The sequence below is a fragment of the Neophocaena asiaeorientalis genome, unplaced genomic scaffold, assembly GCF_003031525.2.
Source record: "Neophocaena asiaeorientalis asiaeorientalis breed wild unplaced genomic scaffold, Neophocaena_asiaeorientalis_V1.1 scaffold779, whole genome shotgun sequence".
Taxonomy (NCBI): domain Eukaryota; kingdom Metazoa; phylum Chordata; class Mammalia; order Artiodactyla; family Phocoenidae; genus Neophocaena; species Neophocaena asiaeorientalis.
In genome coordinates, this window is record NW_020171983.1 from 436710 (window position 1) to 452364 (window position 15655).

Genomic DNA, 15655 nt, shown 5'->3' on the forward strand with positions numbered 1-15655 from the left:
CTCCCTGCTGAACACACACTTGCACATACATATACACACTCTGTGCACATACACAGGCTGGGCCTGGGAACATCTCTTCACACCATTCATTCTGGTCATTTCTTGCAAAGGCATCCCAGCCTGGGGGCCATTGGGGGACTGAGGGCAGGGGGATATGGCCATAGGGCTCAGATGGACTGGGAGGAGGGGGGGAGGGTGATACATTAATTAATGGCTCCGTTAATTAATGTCACGTTGCTTGTCGCTCAGTGTGTGTGTATGGTCCATGCCCACTGCTGGTGCCAGGGTGGGCACCCATGCTGTACACCCAGCCTAGATGCCAGCCATGTCTTGCAGGGGCGTGTGTGTAACTGTAGTGTAGTCAGGTGCTCAATGGAGAATATAAAAATAAAGAAAGAAACATATACAGATAAATTAATATATATTTTAAGTTTAAAAAACAGAAAAGCAGACAAAGCAATCCCCATCAGGTAGCTGTCAAACCCCCAGCTGGGTCTGATCCTTCTCATCACCCACCCGACCTGGCTGTCCCCTCACCTCGGGCTTGGGGGATCTGTGGGGGACTGGGGGGCCATTTCCTTTTATCTGCCCTTTTTTTTTGGTTGTTCTATTTTGTACAGACAAGTCAGAAAAACAACAGCGACAAAAAAGTCAAGAAACTTTGTAAAATATTGTGTGTGTGATTCCTTGTAAAATATTTTCAAATGGTTTATTACAAAAGATCAGTTATTAAATAATGTTCATATTTTCACTTCAAATGGTTCCCATACACTGTCTCTGCCCTGGAGTGAGGACTGGGTGGCTTGAAGACAGGTGGCCATGACCTCAGAGCCCCACTTACCACTTAATTGGGAGTGAAGGCCATAGCAATCCAGGTCTCTGGTGGGTGGAGGGCATGACGCTTCCCAGGCCTCCTAAGTGCTAGATCCTTGACATCCTTTGTCTTGTATAATCTTCTCAAAAGCCTCCAGGAAAAACTGTCTTTAAAAAAAAAAAAGTCTCCCAGAGGCTCAAGGCCAAGACTGTGGAGGAAAGAAGATGGAGATGAGATGCAGGCTTCTAGCCAATAGGATCAGACTACCAGGGCCTACGCAGGTCCTCCAGGTGGAGCAAAGAGTGAATACCTGGCCCAAGTCCATGACTTCGTGCTTGAGGGCCAGTGCTGCTGTCCAGAGGAGGCCAAGGTCTGGCCCACCCACAAGCATGATGGTTGCTCCTTCCCAGCCCAGAGGAGGCCTGGTGCTGTCAGTGGCCACTGCTGCTCACGCTGGAACACAGCTCTGAGTCCATTTCAGCAAATCTCGGGCCTCCCTCTGGCAAGCCCTACACGCTTGTTCATTTTAATCCCAACTCTCTTAATAGTCAATCCTATTCTGTGTGACCTTCGAGTTTCTTTTCAACGGGAAAGACTTATAACCACCAGTGCAGAGATTTCCCAGTACTACTGACACTTGCTCTCTTACAGTACACACTCCACACTATGTACTCACCCTGTGCTGAGTACTCACCACACATTAGAGTTGGATATTAGTTTATCTCCATACCGCAGATGAGCAAATTGAGACTTAGGAGAAATCCTTTCTCCCAGATGCAAGAAACCAGCAAAGGTTTTGGAAATGAGGTGGCCTGTGGCTTGGGGACCTTGGACGCTAAATAAATAAAAGAGGGCATTCCAGGTCTTAGTGAAGACACCTTTCCTCACCCTCTGCAAGGGTTGGCCACAGAGCAAAGCCTAACTAGCAACCCCTGAGGCAGCTCCCATGCTCCGCAACAGCCCCAGAGGTCCTGGGGTAGACCTGCCATGTAAAATACAGAACATCCAATCAAATTTGGAATTTCAGATAATCAATGAATATTCTTCAGTATGTTCCCAACATTGCATGAGACATAACTATGCTAAAAATTGAAGACATGCTTATACTGAAAAAATTATTCATTGTTTAACTGAAATGCTAATTGAGCGCCCTGTATTTTGATTTGCTATGTCTGGCAACCCTACCCTGAGGTGGCATGCAGCAGGAACCCAGAGCCCAAAGGTAAAGGAAAGCAACACCTTTTGTGATCTGGAAGGCTGTGCACACGTCGGCAGTTGTACTGAGATCAGTGGCAGAAAGGAAGGGATTCTGCACTTTATAAATGTACTTTGTCATACATTTATTTTAATTATATGCATATTAAAAAAATAATATACAAAAAACAAAAATCAGTTTTGCACAGGACACAACCTACCTGAAGCCACCGTTGCAGTGAGGTGGAGACCCAAGGCCAGCCTGACCCAAGTTTGTGGAGAGACCTCTCTCTTCATCAGGATCAGCGATTGACTGTGGTGAGGAAGAGAGTCACTAAGAGAAGTCCAGTCTCACCCCTTTGGGGGCTGGAGATCCGAGTTCCGGTATGGGCTCCACCTCATTTGTAACAAGGGCAGCCTGGGCAACACACTCACTGAGCACCCAGGGTGGACTGGCATTATACACGCCAGTCCCCTTAGATCCTCACGGTAGGTCCTGTCATCATCCCCATTTTACTGTCCATGAAACTGGGTTTCAACAAAGTTCGGGAATTTGGCCATTGTCACACAGCCGCCAAAACGCAGAGCAAGAATTCCAACCTGGATCAGGCACACACCAGACCGCGGAAGTTCCAGGAGTTCGCGCCCCCTGGACCATCCAACATTCCTACCTGCACACCTGCCCACTAGGACACACCCACTCAGATAAACAGGCACACACTGAGCCAATCCTTCCGGGAAATTCAGCACGCGCGTGGCCTGCAACTGTGCTGCCGCTGGTACCCGCTGCTCTCCAGAGGTTAGCGATGCCCGTTCACCCTCCGCCACCTCTGGAGAACCGACGGAAACGGTCCTGAGAACTACAACTCCCAAGCACACCCTCCTCTTCCGGCGCACAGCCTCCTGGGACTTGTTGTTCTACCCAGAACCCTGATATCCGCCGGTCCCGGCTCCGGCCGAGGACTCCATGTCCCAGCATGCCGCGGAACCGCAAGGCCGACGTTCAGAGGGCCTCCTGCAGCCTCTCCGGGCGCGCAGGCGCAGCGCCGCTGTTTGTCGGCGCCTGAGAAGGGAGGAGGTACGGTCGAAGCCGAGGCCGAGGCGGAGCTGACCAGACTTGGACTCCGACCCAGAACCAGCCTCCAGTCCCGCGTCGACCGTAGGGCCCCAGAGTGGATGGAGAAGATCGAGCCCTGAGATCACCGCCATTCCGGTCGGCGCGGTGGCCACACAGAGCAGGCAGTTAGGCGTGCCTAAACTGCCCAGGGTCTTCCCTCAGATCCCCGGCGAGGGGCCTAGGCCCCGGCCCCGCGACCAGGCCCGGCTCTGCCCTTTGGGACCGGAGTCGACCCGACCGGAAGTGGAGCTTTCACCGGGGCCATAGGCCAGTGACTAGGTCGGACCCGGGCCTCCCGTCGGGGCCGGACTGGGACGAGGCCCCGGGGAGGCCCCTAGCCCACTAAACCCTTTCCTAAGGCCGACGCCCGCCAGGAAGATGCAGCGCGCCCTACCGGGCGCCCGCCAACACTTGGGGGCCATCCTGTCCAGCGCCAGCGTGGTGGTGAAGGCTCTGTGCGCTGCGGTACTATTTCTCTACCTGCTGTCCTTCGCCGTGGACACGGGCTGCCTGGCGGTCACCCCAGGCTACCTCTTTCCACCCAACTTCTGGATCTGGACCCTGGCCACCCATGGGCTGATGGAACAGCATGTGTGGGATGTGGCCATCAGCCTGGCCACAGTGGTGGTGGCTGGACGTTTGCTGGAGCCCCTCTGGGGGGCCTTGGAGCTGCTCATCTTCTTCTCAGTGGTGAACGTGTCTGTGGGGCTACTGGGGGCCTTCGCCTACCTCCTCACCTACATGGCTTCCTTCAACTTGGTGTACCTTTTCACTGTCCGCATCCACGGCGCCCTGGGCTTCCTAGGTGGTGTCCTGGTGGCACTCAAGCAAACCATGGGGGACTGTGTGGTCCTGCGAGTGCCTCAGGTGCGTGTCAGTGTGGTGCCCATGCTGCTCTTGGGGCTGCTGCTGCTGCTGCGGCTGGCCACACTGCTCCAGAGCCCAGCGCTGGCCTCCTATGGCTTTGGGCTGATCTCCAGTTGGGTGTATCTTCGCTTCTACCAGCGCCATAGCCGAGGCCGAGGCGACATGGCCGACCACTTTGCCTTTGCCACCTTCTTCCCTGAGATCCTGCAGCCTGTGGTGGGGCTGTTGGCGAACTTGGTGCATGGCCTCCTGGTGAAGGTAAAGATATGCCAGAAGACAGTGAAGCGCTATGATGTGGGTGCCCCATCCTCCATCACCATCAGCCTCCCAGGCACAGACCCTCAAGACGCAGAGCGGAGAAGGTACTGTGGAATCTTCCAAAACCTTGTCGAGCTAGGATAGTATTATTAATCAAGTCACATTCCATCTGTTGAGGTGCTTGCTGTATGTAGGCTGGCAGCCTACAGTCAGATGTCGGGGCGGATTCAGAAAGAGAGAAAAGCCAGCTTGTGGCCTGGAGCTCAGCATTTAAGTGTCTGGGCTGCAGGAGGTGCTTTCCAAAATTAGGGAGTAAAAGTGGCCTTTCTCACCACTCAGGCCGCTTAAGTTTCAAGAAATGCCCTGCTTCCTTTTGAGCTGTGTGAGGGGCAAATGGAGAGCCAGTTACACGTAACCCTGGCCTTGTCTCAGAATCTCCAAACCCTAGACACTGGTCCTGTGGGAGCCAGAAACAACCTGCTGGTCCTTCTTCCCCTGTGAGAGAGGGACAGAGAAGGAAACATGGGATCCTTAAGAGATGGTCTGGGCCACCCTAGTTTCCAAACGCTGGACTACACCCTCTTCCTGAGCCTTAATTCAGATGTTGTGCTTCTCTGCCGCTTATTTATTGAGAGGGATGCCTGGGGTATAACTAGACTTAGACACACCCCCTCACCCCCACCACCCCCGCCTACTCTGGCAGGCATGTGTCACCAAACCCAGGGGACAGCCACATGACCCACCGAGGGAGCCTGATGACCACACCAGGAAGTGGAGACAACCTTTTCATTATCTGTAAACCAAGCCATCTGCACCATCAGGAATCCCAACTGAATTATTCACTGAATGCACCTTGGCCAGGGCAGGACAGATCTTTTTTAATCCATCTCTTTCTGTCTCTCCCAGGTCTGTGGACTTACCAGAGTGGTCACAGCTCTGTTTCCAACATTATTCTTTTTTTTTTTTTTTTTTTTTTTTTTTTTTTTTAATTTTATTTATTATTTTTGGCTGCGTCGGGTCTTCATCGCTTCGCGCGGGCTTTCTGTAGCTGCAGCGAGCGGTGGCTACTCTTCATTGCAGTGCGCGGGCTTCTCTTGTTGCAGAGCACAGGCTCTAGGCGCATGGGCTTCAGTAGTTGTGGCTCGTGGGCTCTAGAGCACAGGCTCAGTAGTTGTGGCGCACGGACTTAGTTGCTCCACAGCATGTGGGATCCTCCCTGGCCAGGGATCGAACCCGTGTCCCCTGCATTGGCAGGCGGATTCGTAACCACTGCGCCACCAGAAGCCCCCTCAACATTATTTTTGAGTGTTTTCTTTGATGCAGTTACTTGAGTAGTGAAATTTAGAGCAGGCTCTGTTCATACTGTCTGCATTTGTCAAAGCCTTCTGCTTTTGCTCACCTGTGAAATGAGTTCTTAGCAGGCAGCTTTATGAATTCAGCTGGAGTTGTCCCTGTGCTTACTCTCCACTGGGGCTGTGGGCCACACCCCTTTCTTGAAGGAGTTTCCAGCTGGGGAAGGCCACAGATTACTATGGTCCAAGGTGGCAGGTGTTAAAAAGTACACACAGCATGCTGCAGAGCTTAATTGTGGGCTCTACAGTTTGTGTCTCTGTGGCTGATGAATCCTAAAGACCGAGGTCTCTATTAACCTTATCCAGTGGAAGCGATGCGGTCAGGAGGGCTGGGCCTGGTAGAAACTGAGCTGTCCTCAGAGCTGTTCAGGTGATCCCAGGCCACAGTGGTGGCCCCTCCCCCAGTGGAGATCTTGGATTGTTAGGGTTGGCTGAACATTCAAAAAACCTCTACGCAGCCCCAAGAAAATGGACAGGTGGAGGCAGACTGGGGTGGGGGGTGTCAGGAAGTGGGTTCTTGGCATAGTCTTGTGGTTGTTACCTTGCTTGGGGATGGGGGTTACTCCACCAACCAGTTTGACATCTTGCTGCGTGCCATTCCCTGACCCAAAGAGCTAGTGATAGTGGGAGGCAGGGGTTCCTACCTTTGACCCTTGTGAGGGAGTGATTAGCATGCCACCATCTCTCTACCTTGGCAGGCTTTAAACAGAATTGACAAGGCAGTCTCCAGAATGGGAGCCTGGGTCGCAGCATCCTGTCTGTGCCAAGTTGCCATGGTGCCAGGCTGGAGGACAGGGTGGAAGTGTGCTGGGGCTTTCTGTGCCTATGTTGTTGTTGTCCCTCTTGTCATGTTCCCTGGCATGGTGGAGATTTTGGTTTTCTGCTGGAACATGGAAGGCTATACAGGTCCCCCATGCTGGTGGCACAGACTTGGAGGCATCAGGGATCCACAGTGACCACTAGTAGAAGTGTTACCTGGCAGCATGGGCATCCCAACTCCTGGTGGGCAGGGTCCCAAGTGCACGTATATACTTTCTTCTAGCGAACTTTCCCACCTCCCCGCAGAGTGGGGTCTCCAGGGGTCTGCCCAGTGAAACCAGTAGGCTCTGGCCTGTGCCCTACCCACATGGATTGTTTCTCCTTCCTCTCCTCCTGCTAGGACGCTGTGTGTTCCCGCTCTAACACAGGTCCTGGTGGGTTTGGAGATTCTTCTCGGAAGGAGAATATTAGAGTCAGTTAGGAGGGGTGAGCTGACCCAGGTTGGCCCTGCTTCCCAGGCTGAGAGCCAAGGCACGTGCTTGAGTTCCAAACTTCCCCACAGACCCTTGCCAGGAGGCTCAAAATACTCCTAACAAGGAGAGGGGGAGAAGTAATGCCTTGAATGTGATGCCAGTGCCCAGCAGAAACTCACATGTCCAGGGACTTGCCCTTCCACCTGTCTGCCCAGGGACACCAGCTTTGCCCAACCTTAGGCACCATCCTCAGAACCATTCCTGGGGCTGGCCTGTGGGCAGGCTGGCAGGCACCCAGCTGGCCTTCTCAGCCTGGAGGTGCCCCAGCTATGGAAGGAAGGCCCTACAGCCTTTGGGTCCTCGTTCTGATGGCAGAGTGTGCCCTAATCCAATCCCTGTGGAGCCCTGGGTCCTGTATGGGGAAGGAGAACCCATAGGGTTCTGAGAGAGGAGTGTGAGCAGTACGGCATGTCAGTTTCCTGGGGGAAAGAGTGCAGGGCATGAGCCAAGTTCAGATCCCGAGTGACCTGTCATCTTTCCCCTGGTCCCAGGCAACTGGCTCTGAAGGCCCTCAACGAGCGGTTGAAGCGAGTGGAGGACCAGTCCGTCTGGCCCAGCATGGAAGACGATGAAGAGGAGGCTGGGGCCAAGGTGGATAGCCCTCTGCCGTCAGACAAGGGCCCCACACTCCCAGGGAAGGGGCCTGTCCCAGAATCCAGCCTGATCACCTTTGAGCCAGCTCCCCCGAAGCTGTAACTCTAGACCACCTTGAGTGTAGCACCTCTTCTCCCAAGCCCCCCTTGACACACCCTCAGCTACTCCAGGGCACTGACTGCCCTGAGGAGAGGGAAAAAGGCCTGCTGGGGGTTGCCACAGACTTCTGCTATTTCTCGCCAACACTACCCAGGATTCTTGCTACCTGGTTCCAACTCCAGACAACCACTATGCCAGGCATGGGGCCTCTGAAGCACAGCCAGCCCAGGCCATCTGAGGTAAGACTGTACCTCAGCAGGCAGCCTCAGGCAAGTGGCTGCAGGGGCACTGGTGCCATGGCTCCTAAGCCAACCCTCACACCTGATACTGGTTGCCGAGAGCCCTGAGCCAAGGCAAGGATTTGCCAAAAACATTCTGGGGGTCCAGCCAGTGCAGGAGCCCGTGCAGGGCTGTACATCCCTGCCCGCCCACAAAGAGACTACATTCATGTCAAGATTTCTGATTCCCTCTGCTGTGGCCATAGCTGCTTCTGGGCCAGAACAGTCACAGCTCCCAGGTATTTTCTACAGGACCACTTGAGTGGGCAGCCAAGCCCAGCCTCGCAGTATCAATAAAGCAGTTCTTTGAGGTATGGCTCCTGGGCTCTGTTAGACCACCTTGTGCAGCCCCCTCATCATGCTCAACTGCAGTTAGACAGGGACTTAACTCTAGGTTCAAGGGCTTGGTCACCAAAGCTACTCCAGCTGGATAAAAAGCCCATTGCCCTCATCCCCTTCCCCCCATCACACTCCCCCTTGCCTCACCACCACATGCCCACTGTCAAGCAGTCTTCCCACAGCTGTCACCTCAGGCTCTTACTTACTTTCTGCCTCCCTGCACTACCTGGTGAAGGAGGCCCTGCCTGGAGGACCTGATAATTAAGCGCCTCTCTATCATAAGGAGTTGTTCTTATCCATGGCTCACCTCCAAGACAGAGTGGTCAGGGCCTGACACCTAGGGAGGCAGCCCATCCCCAGCTCCCATCCTGTCATTGCCCAGATTTGACCACCACAGTCTAGAAACTCCAATATAGTGAGCAGCTGGGAGACTGAAATACACACAGCCGCACCATTCACAGCTACAGCCCTCGGGCCTGCTAGGGCCCTGGGTGGCATGGGGTGCTTAGCCAGATCCGGGGGGCTAGTGTGCCAAGAGAGCTTTAGCCCCTCAGTGAGCAGCCAGGGACGGGTCCCCATCTTGCCCAGCTGCCCATTTTTTCATACTGATGGCATTAGCAAGAACTATCCCCAGCTTTGGACTGTTCCTCCCATCCAGTCTTTTCAGTCTTTATATATATATATATATTTGGCCGCGCCTCACGGCACGTGGGATCAAACCCACGCCCCCTGCATTGGAAGTGCGGAGTCTTAACCACCAGACCACCGGGAAAGTCCCTTCAGTCTCTTTTAAAATTTTATTTTACTTTTTTATCTCATTTCTGGACATACCAGCACAAGTTGAGTTGCTGTGGGCAGGGGGCAGTCTTGAAACCCAACTTCATCCAGACACATGATCCATAAACTCCTCTGGGATGGCAGAGAAAGAAGGAAAGGAGAGGTACTCCAGCATGAGGAGCAAGTCATAGTGTCACACAAAGGACTCCGGCTACCCGTGACCGCACCAGTGCCTGAGGTGTCCCGTGACCAAGTCAACTGAGAGAGTCCAGGAGGTCTCAGCCCCGGCTACCACACTGAGGGGCAAATCCAGGCTTCCCCTGGTTCTGGGAAGAGCTCATGGCTGGATCCTCTTGCGGTACAGGTAGGCGTTGCTCACCTGGTTCATAATGACCAAGCTGGTAACGACAGGGCATAGCACAGCCAGGTACCAGACCCCACCAGTGACTGTGGCAGTGAACCAGAGTGAGTACATGCCCAACAAGAGGCTGGCACTACCCAGAAGGTAGCCCACCAACCCAGAAGTGGCATGGTACAGCTTGAGCTTGGCCAGGGGCCATCGAGGCAGCAATTTGGGGTAGAGCAGCCCCACCCCACCTGAGCACTGCAGCCCTGCCCACAGCACAGCTAGCAGCCCTGCCCGCCCATGCCACGTGGCCAGGTGGGCTTTGCCAAGCTGTTCCTTGTGAAGGATGACAAGGCCCAGGCCCAGCAGTGCACACAGCAGGGCTAGCAGCTGCAGAACCCAGTGGCAGCGTGCTCGGCCCTTCCGCGAGAGGGAGCGCAGCAGCGAACTCTCAGGAGAGAACACCAGCAGTGCCTCGGTCATCAGGAAAGAGAACTGGGGAGACAGGGATGGGACACTAAATGAGAGTGCTGCCCAGCAGAAGGGAAGAAAGCTTTAGATATAACCTAAGCTGCCAGCTAGTGTGGGCAGATTCCACTTCATTCTCTCCCCACTAACGAGTATCTATTTGGTGGCACAAGAGTGGAGAACTCCATCTGGGACAGAACATCTGCTCTGAGTAACCAGCAAGAGGTACCTCTCCACACTGCTTCTAGGTGCCATTCTGAAATGTCATCTCTGCTGTGCTACCCAGCAAACACAAGGTTTGAGATGTGGTAGTTATAAATGATTCACAAGCTTTGTTTTTCTGACACAGGACTGGATACAATTTCTTGGCAAGAGTTGGCCACATGGGTGCACTGTTTCAGGAAAATTAGGTGCATCACTATAAATTAAGGTGAAAAGGGACACAGGTATACCCAAATGCATATTCTAAGCCTCCTGCCTGGAGGTGGACGAAGCCTCATTTTGTGCTTAGACAAACCCATTTGCCCTGCATCTCGAATACTCTAGTTCAAGCGTGGGATATAAACTATAGGCAGGAGTTGGAGCATACAGTGCATCTAACCCCACATCCCATTACTCCAAACAGATATTAAGTGTTCATTAACATTTAGAGGGCGCTAAGACCACCACCCATAGCTATGCTCCCTCCCATCCCTAAGAGCTGGCCAGGCCCACTACTTACAGCCAAAGACATAAGCACAGGGTGCCAGGAGAAGAGACCTGGAATGAGAAGAGGAAGCCTCGTGAAGCCGAAGCAAGAAGAACCCAGCCACGCCAATCCCCACAGGCTGAGGAGTATGAGTAGCTCATCGCCCAAGGAGGTGCTGCCAAAATGCAAGCCTTCTTGCTGCAACAAACTGACCCCATACCTATCATCTCTTCCTCGACCCTCCCTGGATCAGAAGCCATGCTTTGCCACTCCTCTGGCAGTCCTCCCTCCTTCCCCTTCCCCCTGCCACTTTGCAAGAGGCAGCTAAGTGGAGCACCAAGACAAGAGAAGCCAGGTACTCTATGGGACCTGGCCAAGCTGGCAGAGCCCCAACTCTCATCTATTCCACCCCACTTATTCCTCCAGCATAGCATGTCCCTCAGCCAACCAGGCCTTTCCCAGGAGTCAGATCCAAGGCTTACTATTGCCCCTGCTCCCCAGGAAAAGTGACACTTTCCTTCCCAAAAGTCAATTATGAATTCTACTTACTGGAGCCAGGCCTGGAAAGTACAGCCACAAAGATGGTGAAGCCCAGGGCCACAACGTGAGCAGCAGCCCCAGATGCAGTGCGCAGAGCTCGGTATATGTGCGACTCGGTCTCCACAGAAAGGGCCATGGTCAACCAGGTCGGCTGTAGCCTGAAAGCATAGCAGAGTAAGCAAGGGTCTCTGGTGCCCGCTGTCCACTCCTTTGGAGCAAGGGTTGCGGGGCAGGAATGCCACTCTCTTCCAAAAAGTTAAGGTAGGAACGGACAGTACCAAGGCAGGCACCAGGAATAGTCGAGGACTGGTGGCCTGTCAGCGTGTACCCGCATCTGAATTGGCACTGATCACTGGCCCACCTTCCAGGTAAGATAGGCAAGGCCGTGTAATAGACTACAAATCCCAGCGTGCACCACGCCGTCGCCGGGCGGGAGCGCCTGCTGGAAGGGCGTGAAGCGCTACGGGAGTTGTAGTTCCCAGTTGCGTCGAAATTACGGCCTGAGTCCCTTTGCGCACAGCCTCCCCACTTGCCGCTGGCATGCTTCCCCTACACGCTAGGGATTCGCCTGCCTCACCCGCAGCGCCGACCTGACGAGGTGGTTCCCTCCCGAGAAAGTGGGTTACTCGGGGCTCTGCCGCTCGCCCTGCCGCTCCGTCGCGGAGCCTCTTAACTTCCGGGTGCGACGCCTATCCATCCGGGACTTCCTGGGACAGTCCCCCGCAGCCACACGGCTGAGTGGTGCTGCACAGGCGCAGTTGAGCAGATGGCCTCACGGGTGTTCAGTGCGCAGGCGTGCTTGACCAGGCAGCTCAAACCTCCGGGCTGTTTCTGACAGGTGCTCCCAGGGACAGTGGCGCCAGCTACGGACCCCGGCCCCACTAGCGCCATGGGCAGTAGCTGCCGCATCGAATGCATATTCTTCAGCGAGTTCCACCCCACGCTGGGACCCAAGATCACCTATCAGGTGCCATCCGGGCTCGCGGGGCATGGGAGGCAAGGTAGAGGGACGCTCGGGGGAGTTCAGCCAGATGCCTGGAAGCGGTGGAACCCAGTGCCCCGTGCTGCACGCAGGCACGCCACCCCTTCATTCGCGGAAAATCGTGAACCAAAAGTATATTCAGACCCAGTCCCAGGCTCCCGGTGTGGCAAGGCAAACAAACATTCACATGGGCAGTGATTGTAGGAAATCGGGCTGTGGGGGCCCAGGGGAGGTGCCAGGTTCTACGAGAGGTGTGAGTGGTGATCCACTAGTATCCCTGGATGCATCGGAATTTAGGTGAGGCAGGAGTGTGCCAGGTGGAGGGAACAGCGTATGCAAAAGCCAGGAGGTAGGTGAGAACATAATGTGTGTTTGGAAATACAAAAGAGTGGGCCTGGGTGGATGGGAGAGAGGAGAAACCCTGGAAAAGAGGGATTAGGTCTTGGGGCTCACCCTGTGTATTCCACCTAGTTATAAGGTCCACTAAGGGGATTCTTGTCACTCCCTTCCACAGGTCCCCGAGGACTTCATCTCCCGGGAGCTGTTTGACACCGTCCAGGTGTACATCATCACCAAGCCAGAGCTGCAGAATAAGCTCATCACTGTGTGAGGCCCTAGCTGGGGGGTTGGGAGGGTTCCCAGGAGGAGTGGAAAGACTTGGGTGTGAGAGGAGCCTGACTCTGTTCCCATCTGTTCCCCTCGTCCAGCACAGCCATGGAGAAGAAACTGATTGGCTGCCCCGTGTGCATCGAGCACAAGAAGTACAGCCGCAATGCCCTGCTCTTCAACCTAGGCTTCGTGTGTGATGCCCAGGCCAAGACTTGTGCCCTTGAGCCCATCGTCAAAAAGCTGGCTGGCTACCTGACCACACTGGAGGTATGCAACATGATGGGCTTGGGTGGATGGGCTTGGGTGGATGGGCAGGCAGAGTTAGGGAAGGTGTTCGCATGTCTCCAAAGCCCTCCAGACCCGGGAACCTTCCAGAGTAGGATGCCAGCCAAGGGTCCTGGGGTGTGCCCACCATGCTGTCCATGCTCCATCCAGCTAGAGAGCAGCTTCGTGTCCACAGAGGAGAGCAAACAGAAGTTGGTGCCCATCATGACCATCTTGCTGGAGGAGCTAAATGCCTCAGGCCGGTGCACTCTGCCCATCGGTATGGCCCAGCCTCTGTAAGGACAGCAGAGGGGTCAAGGAGGGATGGGAAAGTGTCAGGGGAAGGTGAGCCCAGTCAAGGACAAGACTCGTGAACAAATTGGTGGCCAGGAAATAGCCATGAGCTGAGCTGATGATGTCCAGGGCCCAGTGCGTGATGGGGCTGGAGAGGGGGAGGCCAGTAGAGCTCTCTAGCTCTGCTCCTTGGGCGTGTTCCTTCCGCTGTATGGACCTCAGTCTGTTGCTCCATAAAAGGGGAAGATGGCCCTACCCAGAGTCACCTGCCTGCCTCAAGGGTGGCTGGGAGGACTGGATGGTAATTGATGGCCTCTTGGAATAGATGGCACTGAGGATATGGGTGGGGTTCCCTGCAGATGAGTCTAACACCATCCACTTGAAGGTGATTGAGCAGCGGCCTGACCCTCCTGTGGCCCAGGAGTATGATGTGCCTGTCTTTACCAAAGACAAGGAGGATTTCTTCAACTCACAGTGGGACCTCACCACACAACAGGTATGCTAGCCCTCCCTGGCTATCATGACCTGCGGCTGGCCACAGCCCTGGCCTTATCCCACCCCTACTGACCCTGCTCTTCCCTGCCCAGATCCTGCCCTACATTGATGGTTTCCGCCACGTCCAGAAGATCTCAGCCGAGGCAGACGTGGAGCTCAACCTAGTGCGCATCGCCATCCAGAACCTGCTGTGAGTGGGGAACAGTGACACTCAGGACAGGGTCGCCAGTCAGGAAGAGCCCAGGGGCCTTGAGTGTGGGAGCTGGGAAGGCATGGCCCTCAGAAGCTGAGCACAGCTATCTCCCCCAGGTACTACGGCGTTGTGACACTGGTGTCCATCCTCCAGGTAGGTGTGTCTGGGGTCTGATTAAATGGAGAATGGATCATGTGGCTGAGCCCAATTGGGGCTGTGTCAGACTTCCAAGCCCCTCACTCAGGCCCCTGTGCCTCCTGCTACCCTCCAGTACTCCAATGTGTACTGCCCAACGCCCAAGGTCCAGGACCTAGTAGATGACAAGTCCCTGCAGGAGGCGTGTCTATCCTACGTGACCAAGCAAGGTATTAGCAGGCTCTGGGGGAGGCCATCTCAGGGAGGGCAGGGCCACCTGGAGAGCTGATCCCTGATGCCTACAGGGCACAAGAGGGCCAGTCTCCGGGATGTGTTCCAACTGTACTGCAGCCTGAGCCCTGGCACTACTGTGAGAGATCTCATTGGCCGCCACCCCCAACAGCTGCAGCACGTTGATGAACGGTCAGAGGGGGATCCCCTGGGGCATGGAAGGTTTGCCTGAGGGCAGGTACACTCTCTGTGTCTCTCCTGAGCCCTGGGTCAGAGAGAAAGCAGGAGATTCCTGATGAGCAGAATCATGTGGCACTGCTACTCCAGGAAGGCTTCCTGGAGGTGATGGGTTTGAAGTCCAGTCTGGTCACTGAAACAAAACTGGAGGGGAGACTGGCCTGGCTAGAAGGAGGCCTGACCAGAGCATCACCCCTTTCTTCCTCAACCCTCACCCCAGGAAGCTGATCCAGTTCGGGCTTATGAAGAACCTCATCAGGCGACTACAGAAGTATCCCGTGCGGGTGTCTCAGGAGGAGCGGAGCCACCCTGCCAGGCTTTACACAGGCTGCCACAGTTACGATGAGATCTGCTGCAAGACAGGTAGAAGCAGGCAGGACCACTGAGGTGGGGTCAGGGCAGGGTGGCCAGGGCAAGGCTTCTGACCTCACCTCCACCACACCACCCAGGCATGAGCTACCAAGAGCTGGATGAACGGCTGGAAAATGACCCCAACATCATCATCTGCTGGAAGTGAGGCTGGTGGGGGCTGGACCAGGCACACAGCTATGGCTATTCTCTCCTCCTAAGCCCTGCCTGGTGCATGAGGACTAGACCTACAAACTAGTCCATACTGTCTCAAAGTTAACCCTCATTTCTATAAATAAAGTCATCCATTTCAACCTACCTTTATTGAATACTGCCTCTGAGTCAGCCACCAGAGAGAACTTGCAGTGAAAGAAATAGCCATGGTGCGACGCCCTGGAGCACCATCTGGTGGCCAGAACCAACAATGGGCATGTAAAAGTGCCTGCTAATTATAAACTGAAATAAATAGCCAGAAAGAATCAATGGGGAAGCTGAGATGAAAAGTGAGTTGGGATGGGAGCTGAGGCTGCTCTGCATCAGATTCTCAAGGAAGGCCTAGCTGAACTGACTTAAATTGAACTCTGAAGGAGGAAGAGTATTCCAGACAGAGGTAACAGGCGCAAAAGCCCTGAAGCAAAAGCCACTTTAGGATGTATGAGGAAGCCAAGGGAAGCCCATGGGGCTGGAACATATTGTAGAAGACAAGGGGGAGAGGGGGAAGAAATGAAGTCCCGAGGTAGGAGAGGGGACAAGAGCCTGATTCTGCAGAGTTGCTGGTAAGCTGCTTTGGACATAGTATTTTGAGGGCCAGAGGCAGCCAGATTCACACTCATGTGAGGAAGTA

General features: G+C 54.5%; 3 protein-coding genes across 5 annotated transcripts; 2 read left to right on the forward strand and 1 right to left on the reverse strand.

Moving 5' to 3' along the window:
- Positions 1 to 3031: 3031 nt before the first annotated feature.
- TMEM115 (transmembrane protein 115) lies at positions 3032 to 8183 on the forward strand. Its single transcript, XM_024746854.1, has 2 exons — positions 3032 to 4354; positions 7386 to 8183. The coding sequence occupies exons 1-2, from the start codon at positions 3504 to 3506 to the stop codon at positions 7588 to 7590; spliced, it is 1056 nt and encodes a 351-aa protein (XP_024602622.1). The 5' UTR covers positions 3032 to 3503; the 3' UTR covers positions 7591 to 8183.
- An 817-nt stretch (positions 8184 to 9000) lies between these two features.
- CYB561D2 (cytochrome b561 family member D2) lies at positions 9001 to 11789 on the reverse strand. Of its 2 annotated transcripts, none has more exons than XM_024746937.1 (4): positions 11601 to 11789; positions 11033 to 11181; positions 10517 to 10554; positions 9001 to 9822 (listed from the first exon to the last, which is right to left on the reverse strand). In XM_024746937.1, the coding sequence occupies exons 2-4, from the start codon at positions 11157 to 11159 to the stop codon at positions 9319 to 9321; spliced, it is 669 nt and encodes a 222-aa protein (XP_024602705.1). In that variant the 5' UTR covers positions 11160 to 11181; positions 11601 to 11789; the 3' UTR covers positions 9001 to 9318. The 2 variants fall into 2 exon arrangements, with proteins under 2 accessions (XP_024602705.1, XP_024602710.1); XM_024746942.1 differs by having other exon boundaries at positions 11614 to 11705.
- Positions 11782 to 15129, forward strand: NPRL2 (NPR2 like, GATOR1 complex subunit). Of its 2 annotated transcripts, none has more exons than XM_024746917.1 (11): positions 11782 to 11990; positions 12520 to 12611; positions 12713 to 12881; positions 13050 to 13158; positions 13532 to 13668; positions 13760 to 13857; positions 13977 to 14013; positions 14132 to 14225; positions 14301 to 14418; positions 14684 to 14826; positions 14913 to 15129. In XM_024746917.1, the coding sequence occupies exons 1-11, from the start codon at positions 11913 to 11915 to the stop codon at positions 14978 to 14980; spliced, it is 1143 nt and encodes a 380-aa protein (XP_024602685.1). In that variant the 5' UTR covers positions 11782 to 11912; the 3' UTR covers positions 14981 to 15129. The 2 variants fall into 2 exon arrangements, with proteins under 2 accessions (XP_024602685.1, XP_024602695.1); XM_024746927.1 differs by lacking the exon at positions 11782 to 11990 and adding an exon at positions 11999 to 12354.
- Positions 15130 to 15655: the final 526 nt, after the last annotated feature.

What these genes read in the sequence shown, in the direction of transcription:
- TMEM115 (XM_024746854.1), top strand. Translation starts at nt 3,504, where the DNA reads ATGCAGCGCGCCCTACCGGGCGCCCGCCAACACTTGGGGGCCATCCTG. An exon ending in CAAGACGCAGAGCGGAGAAG is followed by an intron (nt 4,355 to 7,385) that starts GTACTGTGGAAT and finishes CCCTGGTCCCAG; the next exon opens with GCAACTGGCTCTGAAGGCCC.
- CYB561D2 (XM_024746937.1), bottom strand. Translation starts at nt 11,159, where the DNA reads ATGGCCCTTTCTGTGGAGACCGAGTCGCACATATACCGAGCTCTGCGC. An exon ending in ACTTTCCAGGCCTGGCTCCA is followed by an intron (nt 10,555 to 11,032) that starts GTAAGTAGAATT and finishes TTCTCATTCCAG; the next exon opens with GTCTCTTCTCCTGGCACCCT. An exon ending in CTGTGCTTATGTCTTTGGCT is followed by an intron (nt 9,823 to 10,516) that starts GTAAGTAGTGGG and finishes CTGTCTCCCCAG; the next exon opens with TTCTCTTTCCTGATGACCGA.
- NPRL2 (XM_024746917.1), top strand. Translation starts at nt 11,913, where the DNA reads ATGGGCAGTAGCTGCCGCATCGAATGCATATTCTTCAGCGAGTTCCAC. An exon ending in CAGAATAAGCTCATCACTGT is followed by an intron (nt 12,612 to 12,712) that starts GTGAGGCCCTAG and finishes CCCCTCGTCCAG; the next exon opens with CACAGCCATGGAGAAGAAAC. An exon ending in ATCGCCATCCAGAACCTGCT is followed by an intron (nt 13,858 to 13,976) that starts GTGAGTGGGGAA and finishes TATCTCCCCCAG; the next exon opens with GTACTACGGCGTTGTGACAC.